The 16,315-nt window shown below is 47.3% G+C and overlaps 1 protein-coding gene across 5 annotated transcripts; it reads right to left on the minus strand.

The window, feature by feature from the left end:
* Nucleotides 1-309: 309 nt before the first annotated feature.
* LOC122546636 (uncharacterized) lies at nt 310-14,332 on the minus strand. 5 transcript variants are annotated; one of them, XM_087973967.1, is made up of 5 exons: nt 10,759-11,203; nt 8,242-8,313; nt 7,383-7,549; nt 3,300-3,394; nt 310-2,010 (listed from the first exon to the last, which is right to left on the minus strand). In XM_087973967.1, the coding sequence occupies exon 5, from the start codon at nt 1,603-1,605 to the stop codon at nt 889-891; it is 717 nt and encodes a 238-aa protein (XP_087830093.1). In that variant the 5' UTR covers nt 1,606-2,010; nt 3,300-3,394; nt 7,383-7,549; nt 8,242-8,313; nt 10,759-11,203; the 3' UTR covers nt 310-888. The 5 variants fall into 5 exon arrangements, with proteins under 5 accessions (XP_087830093.1, XP_087830091.1, XP_087830094.1 ...); XM_087973965.1 differs by lacking the exon at nt 3,300-3,394; XM_087973968.1 differs by lacking the exons at nt 3,300-3,394; nt 7,383-7,549; nt 8,242-8,313; nt 10,759-11,203 and adding exons at nt 12,105-12,592; nt 14,297-14,332.
* Nucleotides 14,333-16,315: the final 1,983 nt, after the last annotated feature.

The raw sequence follows: 16,315 nt of genomic DNA on the forward strand, positions 1-16,315 counted from the left end.
GGACTATAACCTGGTGTTGTGAGATTTTACCTTTGTGCACATCAGTCCAACAGTGACACCTCCACAACGTTTCTAGTGATCACAGTCCATACTTCCGCCAGGAAACTTTACAATGCTGATAAAACAACGCAGTACGTGCATTCCTAAAAACTTTACAATTTTTAATGATACTAGCTACTCATTCACTGCTCCATCTGAAACACGACATTGGAAACTTAGTGCAGGAGGCTGAAAGAAATGAGCAGCTTTAAAACAAAAACCTCTTGGAGCTCAAAGCTTTCAATGAGAGTCTGAGCCCGGCAGTAAGTTCAGGTAACCTTTATTGCGACCCAACTTTGTTACAGCTTCAGATCCCCCCAGCAAAAAGGTCTAGAAAAAGTATCTTTTTTTAAAAAAACAGCTCAAGCTCAAAGCACACACACTTCTCTCCCCCTCACCCCCACTTTCTTTACTATTTGTCAGCACAGAGTTGTCCTTTTGAAATTGGATCCTTAGTATAGCCATAAACTAGAAGTATTGCCTCATGCACCAATTTAAACCCATACCTTGTCTCCAAGTAAGTTTCTCCCCCCTCATCGGGTGGGGAGGGGGAAAGGAGTGCAGAATAGTCATCCAGACTGCTGTGGGTCTGGAGTCACATGTAAGCCAGCTCGGGTAAAGGATGCACTGGGACAAGTGAGTGAATCCGTTCCCACATTAGCAGTTTCCTTCCCTTAAAAGGTTGTGAGTAAATCAGATGGGGGTTCCCCCTCCCCTCCCTGACAATTGTTTCGTTGTTAGAAATCTGGAGTTCAGAATCTAACCGAATTCCAATTCCGCCATCAGCCTTGGCAGCTCCCGGAACTGGGTTGATAGTCCAGTCGATAAAGGCACTCAGCCGTCACTGCTTTAAACTCCCTGCGATGGCATGTGAACTCTCTGGTGCCTCCGCAGGTGGGAGGAGCGGCTAAAGCTCTTCCCGCACTGATAGCAGGTGAACGGCCTCTCCCCTGTGTGGACCCACTGGTGCCTCAGCAGGTCAGAGGCCTGGGTAAAGCCCTTCCTGCACTCTGGGCAGCTGAAGGGCCTCTCCCCCGTGTGGACCCGCTGGTGCTTCAGCCTGTCGGAGGAACTGTTGAAGCCCTTCCTGCACTCTGTGCAGGGGAATGGCCTCTCCCCTGTGTGGACCCGCTGGTGGGTCAGCAGGGCGAAGGAATTGCTGAAGCCCTTCCCGCACTCGGTGCAGAGGAACAGCCTCTCCCCAGTGTGGACCTGCCGGTGGGCCAACAGGGTGGATGCCTGGGTAAAGCCCTTCCCGCATGCGGAGCACCTGAAGGGCCGCTCCCCTGTGTGGACCCGCCGGTGCCTCAACAGGTCAGAGCAATTGCTGAAGGCCTTCCCACACTCGGAGCAGCTGAAGGGCCTCTCCCTGGTGTGGACCCGCCGGTGCCTCACCAGGTCGGAGGAATTGCTGAAGGCCTTCCCACACTCTCTGCAGGGGAATGGCCTTTCCCCGGTGTGACTGCGACGATGAATCGCCAGAGCAGATGGGAAACGGAAGCCTTTCCCACAGTCGCCACACTTCCACGGTTTCTCCACAGGGCGGGATTCCTCTGGTTTCTCCATGGCCAAAGCTTCAGCTGCACACAACACGTGTAGAGCTCCTCCCCTCTGTGAATTCCTCTTCCCAGGCCTTATAACTGTTTCAGGCTCCACACTCCGTGCACTCCAACAGTAGGGTCTCTCGTCCAGTCCCACTGATGCCGAGAATGGACTGAAACAGGAACCAAAACGTTTTGCTCCTTCTCACAGAATCAGTCAAAAATGGTTGTGGTCCCGATGGATTGAGTGACTGTCAGACATTGACGTCAAAGTGAGGACTGCAGACACTGGAGAGTCAGTATCGAAAAGTGCGGCACTGGAAAAGCACAGCAAGTCAGGCAGCACCTGAGGAGCAGGAGAGTCGACATTTTGGGCATAAGGTCTTCATCTGTTGATTTTGAAACTTCCGTCTTCATATCTTCAAATACTCTGTCAAAAGACATTACAAAATTCATTACTGTCAGTCCAGAATAAAAATTCAGAACAAGCAATTTGTTTGTGTTGTTATTCCACAAAATTGAAAGCACTATCCCACACTCTCTCTCTCCCCCACCCTCCACTCTAACTCATTCTCCTGAAGGTGTTGATTCAGGATCTTATAGGGGCAGAAAAGCAAAAACGTCAAGACTGACATCTGAGTTTTGGATAACTCCACCTGAAATTTAATATCTTTCACAACACTGGGATATTGCTGAGAGTGAGCAGGTCGGATTTTGGGAAGCAAAAAAATGTCAATTCAGGGTGAACCTGCAATGCAGGTTCTTGAAGAACAACCAGACACAAAATGGTTAACATTCCCAGGAAGTGGGGGGGAAAGCAAAATGAGACATCAAGGCATTGACACCGCCACCAGAGAGAAACTGAACATACAGACATGACAAACTTTTGTGGAAAGCCACAGTCATCGAGATGTACAACACAGAAACAGACACTTCGGTCAAATTCTTCTGTGCCCAACCAGATATCCAAAATTAATCTCGTCCCATTTGCCAGCGCTTTGCCCATATCCCTTTGAACCCTTCCTTTTCATACACTCATGCTGATGACTTTTAAATGTTGTCATTGTACCAGCCTTCACCACTTCCTTTGGCAGCTCATTCCATACATGCACCATCCTCTGCGTGAAAATGTTGCCCCTTAGGTCTCTTTGCAGTCTCCCTCCCCCTGCCCTCACCTTAAATCTATTACCCTCGAGTTCTGGACTCCCCATCCCAAGGAAAAGACCTCGTCTATTTACCCAATCCATGCCCCTCATGATTTTAAAAAAAGTCTATCAGGTTACTCCTCACACTCTGATGCACTAGGGAAAACAGCAACACCCTATCCTTCCAACCCTCCTTCCCTGGGTAATTAAGACACATATCTGAGTTTACAGAGTCTGCTCCCTCCCTGGGTTCACTCCAGTTGCTACAAGTGAACAAATTACTTCCCCCCCGCACTCCACCCACCGCTTCCCCCCTCCCCCCTCTTCCTGAACAGTTAACAAAAATCCCTTCTCTTCACAGAACCCTCACTGTTCTAACAAGTCCACACCAACCTCCGAATGGCAACCTCACCACACCCATTCCCCTACTCCTATTGCTCTACATTTACCCCTTGACTAACACATCTAACCTGCACATCCCTGGGCACTGTGGGTAATTTAGCATCGCCAATCCACCCTAACCTGCACATCCCTGGGGACTATGTGTAATTTGACCTGGCCAATCAAACCTTACCTGGACAAATTTAAAAATCGCACAACACCAGGTTATCGTCCAATGGGTTTATTTGGAAGCACTAGCATTTGGAGCGCTGCTCCTTCATCAGGTGGCTGTGGAGTGTAAGATCATAAGACACAGAATTTCTGGAAAAGCATTACAGTGTCCTGGCATTGAAATGATATATTGAACAAACCTGGATCGTTAAGTCTTTCATCTTTTGCAATGGATTACAGATACCATTAATATGTAAATCCCAGAACTTCCTGTAAGGCACCTTCTCAGGATAACTTTATAACAAAAGGAGACACCTCAGCTCAAACAATGCATTAAAGGTGTAAGGTCAGAATTTGTCTGTATCCCAGTCTAGAGTCAGACTGGTTCCATTTCCAATGTGAAATTTACAAAATATTACATATATTAACTGCCTGCAGATTGTGCATTTTTTGAGGAAAATAGAATGCATATGCAAATATCATTCTGCAAACACAAATTCACCCCCATGGACTTGTGCATGTGTCTGCATGAGAGAGAGAAAAAGTATGTTTCCATGCTGTATATCTCTATGTGAATTTGACAACAGATACTTTTTTTTCTGATGGTATAAATATTGTTGTAAATCATAGTGGGGACTAATAGCTCGATGTAAGGGTGAGAGAATTCCTCAAATAAAGCACTGTAGGAATCCAGGGAGAATAGTATTTCTGGTTTACGTCCTATTGAACAATATTAAGCAAGTGCACCTACTTATTTCTAATTTTGGTTCACATTTCTTGTTTTATTCCCTGCTATGACTACACTCGGTGTCTGGATGGTTAACTGGCTGGGAGATTGTGGGTCTGGATTGACTTATTGTTCCAGAAGGTGTAAAAAAAAAAAAGGGGGTCCAAAGCGTCAGCAAAAATCCAGGAGGGGTGAGAAATCAGGACCTGAAATCCGAGCTGACACCAGATTACCCTGTGATCAGTGCTTTGATTACCTGTGCTAACCCTCTACCTTTATCTTGCTTTCCATTTGATCACCTCCTCAATATTGAGGATCCAATCCTTGTCATCCTGGAGCCATATCTCTGTAAGGAGTCCCATATTTTAATTGAAGGAGTTCCCTTCAACGTGTGCAGTCAATTCATTCGCTTTTGCTGCAATGCAGCACACATTCAGACAAACCATTTTTAGTTTCAGTTTTTGTGATCTTTAGAATCCAGTTTTGATTGCTGGGACATTTACTCTCCATGTCTTTCTGTCATTCTCGGATGTTCATTTTTCACATCACTGTATTGCTCACTGGCCTGGATTTGGATTGGCCATGCTAAATTGCCCATAGTGTCCAGAGATGTGCAGGTTAGGTGGGTTAGCCATTGGAAATGCAGGGTTAGAGTTTCATAGTAATAGAAGCAGGAGTAGGTCATTTGGCCCGTCGAGCCTGCTTCGCCATTCATTTAGATCATGACTGATCTCTCCATTGTCTCAGCTTCTCCTCCCTGCATTGTCCCAACTACCCTTAATACCTTTACCATGCAAAAACCCATCTAACTGGGTCCTGAATATACTTAATTAAGCTGCCTCTACTGCTTCCCTGGGCAGAGAATTACATAGATTCACGATTCTCTGGGAAAAGCAGTTCTTCCTCATCTCTATCCTAAATCTACTCCAACTAATCTTGAGGTCTGGTCTCACCCACCAGCAGAAATGACTGGATAGGGTAGGGTTTCATCCCCACAGTGCAATGAAATCCCACTTTCCACAAAATCTCAGATGTACTCACTCACTCAGGTGCTGTCTCATAAATGAAAGATTTCATTGTAACTTCTTCTGCTCCCAGTAAGGACAAAACATCTTTGAAGGCTGCTCTGAAAGTCCAGTCTTCACAATGACACTTCTGGTTTCACCAAAGACCCAGAGAGTCATACAGCACAGAAACAGACCCTTCAGTCCAACTCATATGTGCCGCCCAGATATCCTAACTTAATCTCGTCCCATTTACCAGCATTTGGCCCATATCCCTCTAAATGCTTCCTATTCTTGTACCCATCCAGATGCCTTTTAAATGCTGTAATTGTATCAGGCTCCACCCCTTCCTATGACAGCTCATTCAATACATGCACCACCTTCTGCGTGAAACAAGTTGCCCTTCATGTCCCTTTTAAATCATTCCCCTCTCACCTCAAACATTTGCTCTCTAGTTTTGCATTCACCCTATCCATGCCCCTTATACATATTTATACGGTCACCCCTGAGCATCCGATGCTCCAGGAAAATATCCCTGACCGATTCAGCCTCTCTCTGTAGATCAAACCCTCCAACTCTGACAATAGCCTTTCAAGTCTTTTCTGACCCCTTTCAAAGTTTCACACCATCCTTCCTGTAGCAGGGAGACCAGAACTGAATGCAGTATTTTAAAAGTGGCCTAACCGATGTCCTGTACAGCCACAACATGTCCTCCCAACTCCGATACTCAATGCTCTGACTAATAAAGGAAAGCATACAAAATGCCTTCTTCACTGTTCTGGCTTCCTGAGACTGCACTTTCAAGGAACAATGAACCTACACTCCAAGGTCTCTTTGTTCTGAAACACTCCCTTAACTGTGCTGCCTGGATTGCCTTACCATAATGCAAACATCACATTTCCCTAAATTAATCTCCATCTGCCACTCCCTGGCCCATTGCCCCATCCAATCAATTCTAATTTATAGCAAACTCTCTGTAATTCTTATTCCCTGGAAGTTCAAAATCTCCATCCCACACACTCCCTCCATTCTCACTTTATTGACCCTAATCCCTGCTGTACCTCATCCTGAAGGGTCTGGTTCATGCTGATTAACAGGGTCACACTCAGGGGAATCTAACTGAAACAAACAGAATACTCAATGGCCTGGACGAGTTGATGTTGGGAAGATGTTTCCATTGGAAGGAGAGACTAGCAGCCGAGGGCACAGCCTTAGAGTAAAGGGAAGACCTTTCAGAACGGAGATTAGGAGAAATTTCTTTAGCCAGAGAGTGGTGAACTGATGGAATTCATTGCCACAGAAGGCTGTGGAGGCCAGGTAACTGAGGATATTTAACACTGAGACAGAAACAGTTCTTGAGTATCAAGGGGATTGAGGGTTACAGGGAGAAAACAGGAGAATGGGGCTGGGAGACTTATCAGCCGCAGACCCAGTGGGCTGAATGGCTTAATTTCTGCTCTTATGTATAGGAAAGGTTCAGAGATATATAGGCCAAACAAGGTAGCACTAGTTTAGTTTATGAATATAGTCAGCATGAAATCAAGTATCTGTTTCTGTGCTGTATGATTCTGTAACTGTTCTTAAAACCATTTTTTCTGTTCCCTCATAACCATCCACTTCATTGTTGTTCAAAAATCAGATGAACTCAGCCTTGAATATATTCAATGACCCCCTAACCGCAGGAAGGCCCCACCCCACTTCTGAACTCAATTCCTCTTGCTAATACACCACTTGCCCTGCTGACTGCTTAGTGCACCTGTCTGACAACGGGTATTGACTGGTGTAGAAAGACACTGAAACCTCTGTACATCCACATAACGTTCCTGATGAACGGCTCGTGTCCAAAACGTCAACTCTCCTGGTCCTCGGATGCTGTCTGACCCGCTGTTCTTTTCCAGGGCCACACTTGTCAACTCTGATCTCCAGCATTGGCACTCCTCACTTTCTCCATATCCCAACATGTCACCATTAAAACAATGCACCTCCTTTCCACAGCAAAGGCTATATTATCACATTATGGTAATGCATTTGCCATGTGTTTGCCAATTGAGACACAGATCTGGATCAACATTTCTAGACAAAAAAGTGAGTACTGCAGATGCCGGAGATTAGAGTCGAGAGTGTGGTGCTGGAAAAGCACGCAGGTCAGGCAGCATCTGAGGAACAGGAAAATTCCTGATGAAGGACTTTTGCCCGAAACGTCGATTTTCTTGCTCCTCGGACGCTGCCTGACCTGCTATGCTTTTCCAGCACCACACTCTGTCCCCTCCCTGAATTCACTCCCTTTCCTTTCAGTTGTTGCAAGTCAACAATTGAACGCCAGAATGAAAAAAAAAGTGGAACAGATGGCGAGAAAAGAGAGTGCTGTACTCACAGTTGTTGGACAGAGGAAGAAAGTTGCAGTTTGGGGTAAAGCTCAATCTTCATTCAGAGAGACAGCAGCAGCAACTTCAGAAGCTCATTGTCCAACTTCCGCATTCAGGCAATAGCGGTGTTCTGATTGGCAGGAGGACAAGACACCTTCCGGTCCTCCCGAGTTCCCTATTGGTACATCAAAAGTAGGTCATGAGTCGTTTGTGTGTACAACCAGGAGCATGCAGTCTTTTGCTGACACCAGCGGACATGCGCAGTGCTTGCTGACACCGAGGGGCATGCGCATTATGCTCTTCAGAGACGCTTACGTTACTGACAGATTTGAAGTGTCCAAATGCCAATCGGAGGAAAAAAAAGTTGAACCACAATTTTTTCCCCCCTGTGGCTCGACATTGTATATCTTTTGTATATATTTTGTATATCTTTTCCCTCGGTTAGGGGAGTCACAAACTGGAGGGTTAGGTTTAGGTTGAGTGGGGAAAGATGAGGGACCAAAGGAGAGAAAAAACGTGAGACATTTAATTTGCGTCAAGAAATGCCAGAACGAGAGGACATTAGTTTTGGGTGATTGGGGAAAGGTTTAAAAGGGACCTAAGGGGTAACTTGTTTCACGCAGAGGATGGTAAATGTATTGAATGAGCTGCCGGAGTGGAGGCTGGTACAATTACAACTTTTAAAAGGCATCTGGATGGGTGTACGAATAGGAAAGTTTAAAGGGGTTTGGGCTAAGTGTTGGCAAATAGGAGTAGATTAATTTAGGATATCTGGTCGGTACAGACCAAACTGTTTCATTCCATGCTCCATGACTCTATTTCTTCATAATCAGAACCAATTTGACAATATTAGAATGGGCAACTCACCCCTTACAGCCTGTCCTCAACTGTGGCCAGACTGCACATTTTTCAACGCAAGTTTCAGAAGGATGCCTGCAGCTTTTTTAAAAATAGAATTGAACATGCTTTAATGTTGTTTCTGAGTAGCTATTCTCAATGTTAAAGATCAGCCATTTCTTGTGCACCCCCATCTCCCAGGTAGAGTCATCACCATCTGTCTCTCTCTTCTTAGAAGGGCTTGATACAGCGAACAAAGAGGGATGGAGGCACGAGAAATAATAGGTGGTGGGGAAAGAGAATGGTTGGGGGGGGGGAGGAGCTGAGGGTGGGTGTCAAGAGAGAGAAAATGGACAGGGGGACAGAAAGAGAATGGACAGAGGACAGTGACACTACAAATCCCACCTTTCCCAGGACCACAGTAATCATTTCTCAATATACAAATGGCTAAAGCAGTAGAATCACATAATCCCTGCAGGCCATTCAGCCCATTCACCTCACACTGATCTTCCAAACAGCATCCCACCAGACCAACGCACTTACCATAAAACCCTGCAGTTCCCCATGGCTTACACACCCGAAAATGCATATCCCTGGACACTTCAGCACAGCTGATCCACCCTAAACTGCAGATCTCTGGACTGTGGGAGGAAACTGGAGCACCTGGAGGAAACCCATGCAGACACAAGGGGGACAATGTACCAAAGTCACCTGAGGCTGTAATCAAACCCAGCACTGAGGCAGCAGTACAAACCACTGAGCCATCATGCTACCCAGAGCTTTGATGTTCTGCTTTGTCTTCATAGCTTCTGACTTCTCATGCGCCCTCAGCAGAAGCTCTCCCCTCCTGAGATTTGTGGACCACACCCACTGCAGCCTCCCTTTCCCACTTCTCCTGTCCTGAGCACGTCGGTTCCTGAACCTGGTGCCAGACACCGATGCCATCTGGCCTCCTGCTGCTAACTGCAGAGAAAGACGACAATCACCTGTCAATATTCTGCCCCTTACCCCCAGCGCCCCCCCCCCCGACCACTCAGCCAGTTAGCTCCTCCCCGCTGCCCAATCTCAGATCCCCTTTACCTGTGTGATTCACACTCTCACCCTTCTGACCCTTTCCAATGACCTAATTAGAAGGTTCTGTCCAGAGGGGAATGACTATCTTCTGGAATAAAGTGTCCGGTTAACTTGCTCCGTGACATCTCTGCAGCCTGGCTTCCAACTCCATCTCTCTGAGCCAAAGGTCTTCCAGCGTGTGTTTACCCTAAATCACAGCATCCAGAACCTCCCACCTTCTGCAAAGTGAAAGACAAGTCTCACCCTGCCCGCTCCAATGTGTGTACGTGTAGATTAGATTTGATTCCCTACAGTATGGAAACTGGCCCTTTGGCCCAAAATGTCCACACTGACCCTCCAAAGAGTAATCCACCCAGACCCGTTCCCCTCCCTATATTTACCCGTGACTAACGCACCCAACATTATGTGGAATTTAGCATGGCCAATTCACCTGACCTGCATATCTTTTGGATTGTGGGAGGAAACTGGAGCACCCGGAGGAAACTCATGCAAGCATTGGGGAGAATGTGCCAACTCCACATAGACAGTTGCCCAAGGTGGGAATCGAACCTGGATCCCTGGTGCTGCGAGGCAGCACTGCTAACCACCGAGCCACCAAGTAACTGATTAATTGTTTCTACTGGCCAAGCAGAGGCCGATAGGCAAGTTTGGAACCAATGAGGACGGTCTCAACCGGGACCTTCACTGCACTTTACACTGTCTCTCACTCCCACACATACACACCCAGTCACGCAGACCCTCTCTCACACACATACACCTCCCACACTCAAATCCATGCACACACCTTCTCACAGGCTTATACTCCATTGCATCGACACACTTTATCAAGCATGCACATGCAAACACACACACTGTCTCTCTCATGCGCGCACACACACACACAAACCTATGCAGTGAATTTGCATTTGCAGATACATTGTGCTATTTGAGCAAAACACAATCTGCAGGCAGTCAATCTATGTAATATTTTATAAATTCCTACTTTGGAAATAGAACATGTGTGACTCAGGACTGGGATACAGACAGCCTTGAACCTCACACCTTTCTTGCATTTTCTGAGCTGAGATGTCACCTAATTTTATAACATCTTAAGTCATCGGGAGAATGTGACTTAAAAGTAATTCTGGAATATACATGTTAATGAACCGAAACCTGCAACCCATTCTAAAAGATGAAAGACTGAATTGCAACTGGACTGGTTCAGGAAATCTTATCAACTGCATGACACTGTAATGTTTGGCGATAAATTCTGTGTCTTATGATCCTGCTCAACAGCTACCCAATGAAGGAGCAGCGGTCCGAAAGCTAGCGCTTCCAAATAAATCTGTTGGGACTATAACCTGGAGTTGTGTAGATTTTAACTTTATCCACTTCAGTCCAACACCAGCAACTCCACATCATTTCTAATTAACACAGCCCATACCTCCTGGTGCTGCCAGTAAACTTTACAATGCCGATAAAACGACACAGTACCTGCACTCCTGAAATATTTGCAATTTCCAACGATACTAGCTACTCATTCACTGCTCCATCTGATACACGACATTGGAAACTTAGTGCAGGAGGCTGAAAGAAATCAACAGGTTTAAAACAAAAACCATTTGAAGCTCAAAGCCTTCAATGAGAGTCTGAGCCTGGCGGTAAGTTCAGGTAACCCTTTATTGTGACACAACTTTGTTACAGCTTCAAATTCCCCCCAGCAAAAAGGCATGGAAAAAGTAGCTTTTTATTTAAAAACAGCTCAAAGTCAAAGCGCACACACTCCCTTTCTTAACCTGTAGGAAGTATTGCCTCATTCAGCAATTTCAACATATACTCTATATCCAAGTAGGTTTCTCCCTGTTCATTTGCTGGGGAGAGGGAGGGGCCCAGTGGGGGAGAGAACAGAGTGGGGGAGGGAGGTGGGGGGGAGGAGGATGGGGTGGGAGGAGGATGGGAGGGGTGGGGGGGAGGAGAGGAGGGTGGGAGGGGTGGGAGGGGTGGGGGGGAGGAGAGGAGGGTGGGAGGGGTGGGGGGGAGGAGAGGAGGGTGGGAGGGGTGGGGGGGAGGAGAGGAGGGTGGGAGGGGTGGGGGGGAGGAGAGGAGGGTGGGAGGGGTGGGGGGGAGGCAGTGTAGAGTCAACCATAGGCCAGACAGGGTAAAGGATGCAGCTGGGACGACTGAGTGAATCCTTTCCCACAACGGCAGTTTCCTTCCTGAAAAATGACGTGAGTGAATCAGATGGGGGTTTTCTTCCCCCTCCCCCCAAAAAATGGCTTCATCATTAGACTTGGAACTCCAGATTACTGACTGAATTCCAATTTCACCATCTGCCACAGCAGGATTCGAACCCGGGAGGCCCTGGAATTGGGTTAATACTCCAGTCGATAATGGCACTCAGCCGTCACTCCTTCAATGCCCCTGCTATGGCACGTGAACTTGCTGGTGCCTCTGCAGGTGAGTGAACACCTTACTATACCTGGGGCAACTGAAGGGCCTCTCCCCTATGTGGACCTGCTGGTGTTTCTGAAGTGTGATGGCCTGGGTAAAGCACTTTCCGCACTCGGGACAACGAAAGGGCCTCTCCCCCGTGTGGGTCCGCTGGCGGGTCTGGAGGTTGGAGGCCCGGGCAAAGCCCCTCCCACACTCGGGGCACCTGAAGGGCCTCTCCCCGGTGTGGGACTGCTGGTGTCTCAGCCGGGCAGAGGCCTGGGTAAAGCACTTCCCGCATTCACAGCAGCTGAAGGGCCTCTCCCCCGTGTGGACCCGCCTGTGGGTAAGCAGGGCAGATGCCTGGGTAAAGCCCTTCCTGCACTCGGGGCAGCTGAAGGGCCTCTCACCGGTGTGACTGCGCCGATGAGTCTCCAGAGCAGACGGGGCACAGAAGCCTTTCCCACAGTCGCCACACTTCCACGGTTGCTTCACGGGGCGGGATTCCTCGGGATTCTCCATGGCCGAAGTTTCAGCCGCACACAAACGTGGGTACAGCCCCACCCTGCCGTGAATTCCTCTTTCCAGGCCGTTTCACTGTTTCAGGCTCCATACTCACTGCGCTGCAACGTAGGGTCTCTCATCCAGTCCCACTGATTCTGAAAATGTATTCAAGCCGGAAGCAAACGCTTTGCTCCTTCTCACAGAATCACAGTCAAAAATCGTTGCAGTCCCGATGTCCCAGTGTCACTGTCAGACATTGATGTGAAAGTGAGGACTGCAGATGCTGGAGAGTCAAGAGTTCAAAAGTATGACGCTGGAAAAGCACTGTAGGTCAGGCAGCATCAGAGGAGCAGAAGGCGATTTTGAAATTTCCGTCTTCAGATCTTCAAATACTCTGTAAAAAGAGATTACAAAAGTCATTACACTTAGTGCAGTGTAACAATTCTGAACAAGCAATTCTACTTTCTGCAGATTATACTTTTCTTTTATTATTCCACAAAATTGAACACACCATCCCACTCTCTCACCCCCTCTGTTCTCACTCTGCTCTAATTCTCCTCAAGGTCCTGATTCAGGATCTTACAGATGCAACCAACATAGAGTCATAGAGATGTACAGCATGGAAACAGACCTGAACCCAGGGAAAAGACTGTCTATTTATCCTATACATAACCCTCATAAATTTGTAAACCTCTATAAGGTTATCCCTCAGGCTCCAAAACTCCAGGGAAAACAGCTCCAGTCTGTTCAGCCTCTCCCTAAAGCTCAAATCCTCCAACCCTGGCGACATCCTTGTAAATCGTTTCTGAACCCTTTCAAGTTTCACAACATCTTTTCGTTGGAAGGAGACCAGAATTGCACGCAATATTCCAACAGTGTCCTAACCAATGTACAGCCGCAACATGACCTCCCAAGAGTTCAAAATTAACATGAAAGAAGTCTTCGATAAGCATTTGGTACTTAAATTTTGACAAGGCACTGATGAAATGCATCCAACAATCTTGAAGGAAGAGACTTGGAGGAGGTGTCAGAAGACTGGAGAATTGCAAACATTGCAGCCTGGTTTAAGAAAGGTTGTAAAGTTAATCTCAGCAATTATAGAGTCACAGAGATGTACAGCATGGAAACAGACCCTTCGGTCCAACCCGTCCATGCCGACCAGATATCCCAACCCAATCTAGTCCCACCTGCCAGTTTAAATTTGGTGGAGAAGCTTCCAGTAATACTTATTCTGGTCAAAATTAATAATCACATGGAGAAAGGTGGATTGATTAGGAAGAGTCTGCATGGGATTTCTGACGGGGACACTGCATTTAACTAACTTGTTAGAGATTTGTGAAGACGTTCCAGGCTTGATAAGGATAACACTTCAGCTCTCCTCTTTGTTATCCATCCTGGCTATCTTGGGGAGCCTGGTACACCTATAGCCTCGACGTAATGCTGAATTTGAGGGGATTAAAGCACTAAAGTGTGACTTCAAATTACTTGGCTTCACGGGTTTTGCTGTCATATCTCTCCCATAAACGCTGACAGAACAGGCTGTGTGCAGGAGTCTGCTGGGCACCACCTTCATTAATCAAAAGGGAAAGAGCTATTGATTCAGCACCTCAGTAAATCTTGAGGCAGTCTTAGCTCCTATGCACATGTTGGGATACATGTCAGGAGATGTTTATATTTTGCTTCTGTACTTAGAATTCAGAAATTGAAGCCAATGTACATTTTAAAAATATTCAAGATTAAAAGTACAGAGGAGATCAATATTATACAACAATCCAACAACCCCGTCCCAAGACAACAGGCGCCTGACCCTCACAAAGCTGGCGGCCGGTTGCCCGGGCAACCCGAGAGCTCCTTCGCCGGTGAAGTAAACACTGGGCCTGTGGGGCTTCTATTGGAGGCCTGAGGCCTCCCCCTCGGAGTTTATAAACTCCCCAGTCTCCCTCCTCCCGCGGGTCCCAATCCTACCCTGTCTCACTGTCTCCTCTCCCCGGGGGCAGGAGCCAGGTCTTGGCGCTCGGGCCTGGCGACCTCCCCGGGATGTTCCTGAAACCTGGTCCTGTTCTGAAGGAGGATCCCCGGACCCGAAACACCTCCTCACATTCCTCCCGACACGAGCTGCCGGACCTGCTCAGCTTTCCCAGCGGCTCCTGTTCTTGTTCCTTCAGCCGCCGGCGCCAATCCCCTCCCTCACTCAGTAACACTGTCTTCGTCCGGCCGCGGGACCTACACTGCACATGCGCCAACACACTGGGGGCGTGGTCCCGACAACGTCACCAACGGAGGGGGCGTGGTTGGGGAGCCGTCCAACCAATAGGGGACAATGGGGGTTGGTTTTCCCCGCCCCCAGCCTGTTCAGGAATGTTACTCCAGACCTTTGGAAAGCTGAAACATCGGGAAACTTCCAGACACAAACAAAGGGATTTTCAAAGATGAATAGAAATAGGTAAGGTAAATTACGAAAGAGGAGAAAGTGAGGGCTGCAGATGCTGGAGATCAGAGCTGAAAATGTGTTGCTGGAAAAGCGCAGCAGGTCAGGCAGCATCCAGGGAACAGGAGAATCGACGTTTCGGGCATGAGCCCTTTTTCAGGAATGAGGAAAGTGTGTCCAGCAGTCTAAGATAAAAGGCAGGGAGGAGTGACTTGGGGGAGGGGCTTTGGAAATGTGATAGGTGGAAGGAGGTCAAGGTGAGGGTGATAGGCCGGAGTGGGAGTGGGAGTAGGGGTGGGGGTGGGGGTGGGGGTGGGGGCGGAGAGGTCAGGAAGAAGATTGCAGGTTAGGAAGGCGGTGCTGAGTTCGAGGGATTTGACTGAGACAAATCCCCCCAACTTTGGCAAATAGGGTTAAGGAGAATCCAAAGGGTTTTTACAAATACATTAAGGACAAAAGGGTCACTGGGGAGAGAATAGGGCACATCAAAGATGAAGAAGGGCTTATGCCCGAAACATCGATTCTCCTGTTCCCTGGATGCTGCCTGACCTGCTGCGCTTTTCCAGCAACACATTTCCAGCACATCAAAGATGAGCAAGGCAGCCAATGTGTGGAACTACAGGAGATAGGGGAGATACTAAACGAGTATTTTGCATCAATGTTTACTCTGGCGAAGGACATGAAAAATATAGAATGTAGGGAAATTGATTATAACATCTTTAAAAATGTCCATATTACAGAGGTGGTGGTCCTGGATGTCTTGAAACATGAAGGTGGATAAATCTCCAGGACCTGGTCAGGTGTACCCGAGAACTCTGTGGGAGGCTACGGGAAGTGATTGTGGGGCCCCTTGCTGAAATATTTGTATCATTGATAGTCACAGGAGAGGTGCCAGAAAACTGGAGGTTGGTTAACATGGTACCACTAGTTAAGAAAGGTGATAAGGAAAAGCCAGGGAACCTGACATCGGTGGTGGGCAGGTTATTGGAGTGAAACCTGAGAGACAGGATTTACACATATTTGGAAAGGCAAGGACTGATTAGGGATAGTCGGCATAGCTTTATGCATGGGAAATCATGTCTCCCAAACTTGATTGAGTGCTTTGAAGAAGTAACAAAGAAGATTGATGAGGGCAGAGCAATGGACGTGATCTATACGGACTTCAGTAAGGTGTTTGACAAGGTTCCCCAAGGGAGACTGGTTAGCAAGGTTAGATCTTATGGAATACAGAGAGAACTAACCATTTGGATACAGAACTGGCTCAAAGGTAGAAGGTAATGGTGGAGAGTTGTTTTTCCGTTGCCTTGTGGCACTCCACTGGCTTATGACCAGTGGAGTGCCACAAGGATCAGTGCAAGGTCCACTACTTTCTGTATTTTTTATGCAAATGACTTGGATGTGAACATAAATGTATAGTTAGTAGGTTTGCTGATGACACCAAAATTGGAGGTGTAGTGAACAACGAGGAAGGTTACCTCAGATTACAATGGGATCTTGATCAGATGTGCCAATGGGCTGAAAGGTGGCAGATGGAGTTTAATTTCGATGAATGCAAGGTGCTGCATTTTGGAAAAACAAATCCGAGCAGCACATCTACACTTAATGGGAAGGTTCTAGGGAGTGTTGTTGAACAAAGAGACCTTGGAGTGCAGGTTCACAGTTCCTTGAAAGTGGAGTTGCAGATAGATA

This window comes from Chiloscyllium plagiosum, unplaced genomic scaffold (assembly GCF_037043375.1).
Source record: "Chiloscyllium plagiosum isolate Xiang-an unplaced genomic scaffold, Cpla_swu_hap1 HiC_scaffold_27, whole genome shotgun sequence".
NCBI lineage: Eukaryota > Metazoa > Chordata > Chondrichthyes > Orectolobiformes > Hemiscylliidae > Chiloscyllium > Chiloscyllium plagiosum.

Coding starts and splice junctions, on each gene's coding strand:
- LOC122546636 (XM_087973968.1), bottom strand. CDS start 1,605: ATGGAGAAACCAGAGGAATCCCGCCCTGTGGAGAAACCGTGGAAGTGT.